The sequence below is a fragment of the Chrysochloris asiatica genome, unplaced genomic scaffold, assembly GCF_000296735.1.
Source record: "Chrysochloris asiatica unplaced genomic scaffold, ChrAsi1.0 scaffold00482, whole genome shotgun sequence".
Taxonomy (NCBI): Eukaryota; Metazoa; Chordata; class Mammalia; order Afrosoricida; family Chrysochloridae; genus Chrysochloris; species Chrysochloris asiatica.
This window is the reverse complement of record NW_006409000.1, coordinates 787,618-796,073: the sequence shown is the minus strand read 5'-3', so window position 1 is coordinate 796,073 and position 8,456 is coordinate 787,618. Positions and strand designations below refer to the sequence as shown.

At 43.1% G+C, this 8,456-nt stretch overlaps 2 gene segments (V, D, J or C); both read left to right on the top strand.

Annotated features, from left to right (window-relative positions):
- LOC102840700 overlaps positions 1 to 3,968 on the top strand; it is a 17,028-nt gene extending 13,060 nt beyond the window's left edge. Inside the window, 1 exon segment of the V gene segment in view lies at positions 3,895 to 3,968. Coding sequence covers positions 3,895 to 3,968 — 74 coding nt within the window.
- A 101-nt stretch (positions 3,969 to 4,069) lies between these two features.
- On the top strand, positions 4,070 to 4,579 carry LOC102840311. The segment is given in 2 exon segments: positions 4,070 to 4,124; positions 4,245 to 4,579. Coding segments are annotated over 2 exon segments (390 nt in total).
- The last annotated feature ends 3,877 nt before the right edge of the window (positions 4,580 to 8,456 follow it).

Sequence of the window (8,456 nt, the reverse complement as noted above, 5' to 3'; positions counted from 1 at the left end):
TAAAATCCTCTAAGTTGCTATGCAACAAATGGGCCATTAGATGGCAGACAAAGCCCACAATAAACAGGCAAAAGCCTGATCCTAGAAATACTAGGCAATGTAAAGTGTGATGCTGTCTGTTCTTTTATCAACAGGGGAGCCTCACAGGCTTGAATGGGTCTTCTGTGTTATGTCACTGGGTCATGATCTTCCCATATGATGAGTGATGGAAACTGTCCACTGTATGCTCTGTGATTACACAGCCTTCTTTATCCACAATCCCTCTGCTTTGGTCTTCCTCCCCTGGACCCTTCCTTAACCTTTGAGCAGAGATCAAAGTCAGAAGGGCCCCTTGTGGGCATGGGACCACAGTTTGGAATTGTATACCACCTATTTCTCAAACACATTGCCACCTTCTTTATAGGGACAATTGTAGAATCTCTTTTCTGAGTCATCGAAAGAATGGTTGCAGTGTATTGAATTTATGCACGCCAATGCATGTTGATGGCACTTAACAACAACAACAATGTATCTTGAAGACCATAGTGCCTCTGTAGGGTAAACATTGTACTATGGAGCCAAGGCCAGCTGTTCAAGCCCACCAGCTGTTCTTCAGAAGAAGGATGAGGCTTTCTGCTCTCACAAAGAATTACACCCTGGGAAACCTTTGCAGGGTCACTATGAGTCAAAACCAATTTGAAGATCCTTAACAACTACAACAAACTAACTTGATTTCACACACTGATGTTATCCACACACATCCTGGCTAAGCTCATTGTTCTGACTCCACTTGGTAAGTACAAGTGAATGCATCATTGTTGATAAGCCCTGAAGCAAAATTGGAAATATCCTCAAGTTTGCAATAGGTGGCAGACAAGTTCCATTCTGAACAAAGAACCCTAGCAGTCAAGTAGAGCAAATGCAAGCTGGGGAAGTCCACCCCTCTTCCAGGTCAGAGGTGAGGCTCTGGACAGGGAATAGGGGGTTTTGTCCTGTGACCACAGTGGTTACAGAAGACCTTAGGCTGCTTTTATTCCACAATTGGCATTTGGGAGGGACTGCCTTTGGGACTGAGCTCTGGAGAGAAATGCTTCTGCACTTAGGGTCCAGGTCTCCTACATGTCTCAGGTACCTCCTGTTGTGCTGTGTTGCTCCCCTAGCACCCCCTCAGTCACTCAGAGTCCTCACAAATGGGGACATCACTGCGCATGCCCAGCACAACCCTGGTGGTTAGTTCCTCCCCAGATTCCTTAGTTTTTACCTGAGTCTCTGGCCCTGCAGTGGGGAAGTTCATAGAAAGGTTTAAATGTTCCTGTTCAATTTATCAAAATTTAAAATCATGCATCCTACTAACCATCAGATTTATAACCAGTTATATGTAAATATGTTTATTTCTTCATAATATTTCTAAGTTAGTATACTTTTTAAAGTTCCTGGGAAAGTGTAATGAAAAATAATGGAATTTTTCCTTGGGCTTGGTGAAGTCCCCTTGTATAGTATATAAAAAATACCATACATCCAAGGATCATATGTGGGATAAACACTGGACTACTAACCACAAGTTTGGGATTCAAGCCCACCAGCTCCTCCTTGGAAACCCTATACAGGGTTACTATGAGTTGGATGTGACTCCATAGCACTTAAGAAAAACAATCATAGCATATATAGAATATTTGTGTAGATAAATGTGTTGTTGTTATTGTGGTTGTTATCGAGTTGTTCCGGATTTACACCAGCCCCATGTGACAGAGTAGAGATACTTTTGAGGATTTTTTTTTTTTTTTTTTTTTTTTGGATGGGGGGCAGGCTATAATCTTTACAGAAACAGACCAACAGATTACTTACTCTCAGTAATACTTCTTGTTATTGTTAAGTGCCGTTGAGTCGGTTTTGACCCATAACGACCCTGTGCAAGGTTTCCAAGGAGCAGTTGGTGAGCTTGAACCATTGACCCTGCAGTTCAGATGGTTTTGCAGTCTGGCGCTTTAATCCATAGTGCCACACCAGGCCTAAGGAATACTGTAGTTGTTATGTGCCGTGGAGTCGGTTCCGACTCATGGCGACCATGTACAGGATTTCCGAGGCTGTAAATCTTTACGGGAGCAGAAAGCCTAATCTTTCTCCCACATAACATGCTCCTAGGTGGGTTCAGAAAGCAGTCCTTCAGTTAGCAGCCGAGCGCTTCACAGTTCGCTTCTCCAGGACTCCAAGTGTTGTTGATCAGTGCCAGCGAGTTAGCTGCAACTCATAGCAACCCTGGATAGGGTTTCCGAGGAGCGTCTGAAAGGTTTGAACCACTGACTTTGTGTTTAGCAGTCCAGCGCTTATCCTATAATACCACACCAGGACTCCTAGGACTCTGTGTATATGCCTATAATTTCGTTATGTAACATAAACGACTTTTCTTTCTAATCGGACCATAAAGACTCAACGGGACATCTTGCTGGACCTCCGTCCTTAGGCCTCCAGTGAGTGACCAGTTATTGGGACCACTGAGAACAGTCTGAGGACAGTCTGACCCCCACAGTCTTGAAAGTCCTGGGCTCTCAGGATAGCGTGGATCTACCGACCTAAAGAAAATGGAGTCTGTTTAGTTATTAGGTCTTGATAAGGGAAGACCCTGCAAATGAGCAAGTTAATTTAAAACTTAGCCAAGATGACCTCAGGGTCCTGGAAGAAGAACAGGATGTGCTTAACTTCACCCAGATAGTTATCTCAAAACTAAGCAGCTTGGATCTTAAAAGGTGAAAGGTTTGAGGATGATTTCCTGATGAGGAAGTTTATTTTAATTTTAATACATTTTGTTTGACACGATACATCCAGATAGTATTATTTCAACATACAGTCAATATTAAATTATTGGCATATTTTATTTACTTTTTCTATTACGTCTTCAGATTCTGTGTGTGTGTGTTTTTTTTTTTTTAATGTTTTACTGTGAATTATGTGATAATTTACATGGGAGTACATTAGCTTTACATTTATCCTATCATATGTTGTTTCATTGCCATGGTTACAATCCCCTCCATGTATCATCAAACAACCAAAGGGTATACTTTATAAGCCTGTCCTTCAGTCATCAGCACACAGCCCCTCTCCCTCTCTGGGAGTAAAGTTCCCAGCCACTCCATCTCTCCATGTCATCATCTCTGCCTGCAACTTTGGCATCCCTGCTTCTCTGGGTTGGGTCCCCTACTCCTGCTCTTCTCCCTTGATGGTCCCAGGAACATTCACTCCTGGACTTCAAAGTCAATCACTTCCCTCCTTTTGCTAGAAACTTTCTACCTTTACTTTTCCCACCCTCAGTCAGTCCTGATAGCAATTATTCACTACTGTACCACATGAGTGCTATCCCATCTCCCTTCATCACTCCATCCCAGAGAGATTGGATAATACGCAGTGGAGATTCTTTCTTCCTCCACGCCTTGAGGAAGTTTATTGTTTTTTGTTTCTTTTTCCAAAAAATGCAGTGTTGTTGTTAAAATAGATTAAGTGTACATCCAAATGTAACTTTCCCTATATAATGTACCCACTCTTCATAAAAGACAAGATGGTCTTGAGAAATGATCCACTGCGTCCTCCAGAACTGCTGGCTTTCTGGTATAAAGCTTGGATTGGCTCTCTTCCCTTTTCTGAGATTGACCACAATGACAGGGAGCAAGCCCTCGTTTCTGTTTGGCAACACTCAGGCCCTCTCTCTGTCCATTAGTGGGCACAAGTTTACTGGCCCCACAATCAAACACTACCCATTCACTGACCATTTGTCACCAGGCACTTGATGACATGTAACATCTAGGTGATTGTAGGCTGGCTGCAAAGGTCAGTGAGAAGCACAAGAGAGCTGTTCCTTAACTTTCCTCCTGCCCATTATGAAAAACTGAGAAAGTCTCACCCTAATATTTCTGATCGCCTTAGAGAAGCGCCAGCCCTATTCTCACGTCAGAAACCTTCAGAGTCCCAGGAGTCTGCTGGGAGGCGTTGCATCCTAGATGCCTGTTTTGCATGCCCCTTGTGTAACCCTAGACTCTATAAATGTCTGATGTCACATGCAGGAACCCAACAGATACTGCTCTGAACACTCCCCCACAGTATGACTGTGCAAACTCAGGTGATGCTCATCTGGAGCCTGGCTCTATGGGGAGCAGGTAAGGATGCAGCCTGGGTGTGCCCAGTTTAGGGAACTCACTCCTAAGGGAGAGGACTCCAACCCTTGCACATCCCCCACCTGCTCCATAAATGATTCTTTTCTTATTATTCTCTGGCAGTGAGTGGGGACATCACCCTGAACCAGACGCCAGCTTCCCAGTCAGTATCTCCTGGAGAGAGGATAACCATTTCATGTCGGGCCAGTGCCGATGTCCATAAAGAAATATCCTGGGTCCGAATAAAACTGGGACAAAGACTAGAGCCCCTTATTTCTCATCACTCCTTAGCTCCTGGTGTCCCCGCCCGGTTCAGCAGCAGTGAAAGTGGAACTGACTATGTATTAAGCATCAGTCCTGTGCAGCCCGGGGACTCAGGAGAATATTACTGTCTGCACGACTATGGTTGGCCAACCCACAGTGCAGCTGCCCTGCACACAAACCCCTGTTTCCTCTAGTGCATCCTGGACTCCTAGGGACCTTTCTGTAACTGGTCTCTAAGGTTAGATCCTAAGAGAACAAATAATGCACACAAAACTCCAGACTTGAAATGCGCATAATTTCCTATGTGGAAAGAGCATTTCCTGTGGTTATGCAACCTTTATATCTTAGCACACTACTGCTGACTTAAATACCTTCTCAGTGTCTCACTGCTCTTTCTGAAGCTATGCAACTCTGCTCTTACTGTAGGGGTCGAAGGTCAGAGGGCCCTGAAACTAGTACCTGCTATATAAAGCTTTCAAATCAGTGACTGACCTAGGCAAGCTCCCTAAAATACAATAATAAACTAGCAAGCTCATTGCTGCCGAGTCCATTTGGACCCATAGGAATCCTTTAGAATGGTTCCATGGTGTTTCCAAGGCTGTAAATCTTTACAGAAGCTGGAGCACACTGCTGTATCCTTAACAATGGGGTGGGTTCAAACCAATGACCTTTAGGGTAGCAGCCATGTACTTAACCACTGTGACACCAGGATTTTTAAATACCCCACAGACTCCCCTTCCATATTGAATTACAGCGAGCTATTTCCATCCCAGTTGCCCTACCTGGAAGCTACTTTCGGATATACCTTTACTAGCCATCTTCTCGTCCCTACCTTCTTCTCAGGTTCTCTGCACCTTCGAAATATCATACCTGCATGGAATCCTTTCTTCTGTGGGACCCACCTTAAGAACATGAAAAAAGCCCTAGTCTTGAAAACAATCTCTGACCTAAATTCTTGCCAGGAAAAAATGTGTAGGATGTTTCAGATAACATTTAGCTTTCTTTACCAATCTGTCATAGATTGAATTTCAGCAGCAACTCCTTGCTCCTTGATCAGACAGCTGAATGGTATGAACTCCACATTGAAGGCAGATGTAAAAGAGCCGCCAGTCCTTAAAAGCTTCCACAAAGACTAGTGGGCCCCAGCATCTCAGGTCTCTGCCTGCTCTTTTGCTTCATAAATCTACTGACTGCTTCCTCTCTTCTCCTCTCCTCAGTCATATTGAATTCTTCCTCTGAGGAAGGCAGTGGAGACGATAAAAGGATATGTCAATCTGCAATAAAGCCCTCAACTATAACTCCTCCTAATCCACAGAACTTGTGAATATGTAGTGTACATGTCAAGGGAGACATTGAAAATGTGATTATGTTAAGGATCTTGAGATGAAGGGACTACCTCAGATTAGTCAGGTGTGTTCTGTATATGATCCCAATGGCCTTATAAGAGGAAGTCTGGAGAGTCCAAAGCAGAGGAGAGAGATGATGAAAGAAGGAGAGTTTGAAGTGATACAGGGAAGGGGCACCAAGTCAATGTGAGGGACCTCTGTTGCTGTTGGTGTTGAGTTAGGTCTGACCCAGAGTGACCCTACATAGGGTTTCCAAGAAGCAGCTGGTGAACTTGACACACAGGCCTTGTGGTTCAAACCGACTTTGTAGTCCTTTGCATTATCCCACAGCACCACACTCGGACTCTGAATGACCTCTAGAAGATGGAAGAACAAGGAAATAGATTCTTTCCTAGAGTTCCCAAAAGGAATGAGTCCTTACAATACCATGATTTTTATTTTGTAAGATTTATGATCTGCAGAAATACATCCACTTCTCACTTAGTGTAGTTAGTTAGGTTCCAAAGACCAGGCCATATGTGCAAATAGGAATTTTGTAGAAAGGAAGATGACCACATCAGTTAACAACATTCAGGATGACAACATCGTGACATAACTGTCAAATGACATCATTGCATGACTGTCAAACCAATGAGAATCATGGTCCAGTTGAGTCGATGTTAACCTTAGCCTTCACAGCCAGTGTTATTCTCTCCTCATACCTAAATTACTTTGTTACTGCCAGACATACATGTGGAAAATAAAGCAGGTTTATTATTATTGTCATAAATGTAAAATGTCAGCTAATGAGATAATCCATAAATGAGGTGGTGGTGGTGTGCTGTGGAGTCGCTTCTGACTCACAGCGACCTTGTGTGGGGTTTCCAAAGCTATAAATATTTACAGGAGCAGTATGCCTCATATTGCCCAGCAGAGAAGCTGGTAGATTTGAACACTTGTCTTGCAGTTTGCAGCCCAACTCGTAACCCATTACACTACAGGTAAAGTGCCATCGAGTCGACTCTGACCCATAGTGAACCTGTATAGGGTTTCTGAGGAGCAGCTGGGGAGCATGAACCACCAATCTTGCAGTTCAAATGGCTTTGCAGTCTACCGCCTTAACCACAGAGCCATACCAGGACACCTGTTGTTGTTATGTGCCGTGGAGTTGGTCCTGACTCATAGCAACCCTGTACAGGGTTTCCGTGGCTATAAATCTTTATGGAAGCAGAAAGCCTCATCTTTCTCCCACAGAACAGCTGGTAGTTTCGAACTGTTGACCCTGACACCTAGGGATCCTTAAAATAAGGGAGAAGTTCTGGTATGATGCTTTAGGATAAACGTAAGACTGAAAGCTCAGTTTGAACCACAAAGTCAGCAGTTGAAATTCACCACCTGCTCCTCAGTAACCCTCTACAGGGTCACCATGAGTTGGAACTGACTCAACAGTGTTTAACAACAACAAAGTGAATAATACATTTCTGCTTCTTAAACTAATAAATTTGTGATAATTTGTTACAGGAAAATTGTTGTTGTTGTAAAGTGCCTTCTAGTTTGTTTTGACCCATGGCAACACTGTATAGGGATTTTGAGGAGCAGTTAGTGAGCTTGAACTGCCTGTCTTGCAGTTCAAACCAATTTTGCAGTCCAGCGTATTAATCCACAAGCGCCACACCTAATATAAAGAAAGAGAATGGCTTTGTCTCTGTTTGTGGATGCCTGTCCTCTAGCTCCCCAGCCTTTTACAACTTGTTATCATTCAGTGCCAATTTTGGCAAGAGATGGGAACCACCGTACTGTAAGTTGAGTTAGCTTCAGAAAGGTCTAAGTCTTTGAAGAGCTATTGCACTTCTGGTGTATGAACGTCTAAGAGTCAACTCCCACAATGCTTAAAGAGAGGGTACATCTGTTTTCATAGCAGGCGTATATATTCAATTTACATGAAATTGTCTGAGAGGGTAGGACAGAAGGAATAAGATGGAAAGAAATAGAGATGAAGACAGGGTCATAGCAGTGCATGTTTTACCCCCACCCCAAAATTATCTTAAAGCCATTTAGAATTTGTAGAGGCTTGAAAAGACACTATTTTTGCAGAAGAAGATGCAGAAGGGATTGAGTTTGACGTTAGGTTTAAAAGACGGTAGAGCAGACGTAGAGGCAAGCTGTACATTTCAACAGACATATGTTTGCCTCTTTTTCGGTTTAATTAATTGTGGGCTTACCTAGTAAATGAATGGGACCTCAGGGAAATAGCAGATTCATTGTCAGACAGAACTGGCTTCAAATACTATTCACATCACAAACAGAACCTGTGCACTCTGGTGAATCGTTTTCTCATCTGTAAGATGTTGTCAGAAATAAGCCAGATGAGGCACCATTGATATATAATGATAATGATGTTCTACTAACATGGTAGCAGTGGTGGTGGTGGTTGTGTATTGTCAAGTCGGTTATGACTCATAGTGACCCTGTATAGGATTTCTGAGACTGTAAATCTTTATTGTAGCAAACAACAACAACAACAACAACAACAACAACAACATTCTTATTTTGTGGAGTGGCTTGTGGATTTGAACTGCTAATCTTGAGGTTAGCAGCCAAGCTAGTAATCCACTATATTAAGCAGGGAATATCACAAAGATGTTTACCTGTGCTTTAGTGGCTGGTGCGTAAATTTGAATAATAGCGGTATTAACTGGGCTTCCCTGTAGATGCATGCATATTATCCTATCACAGACAGTGTTGT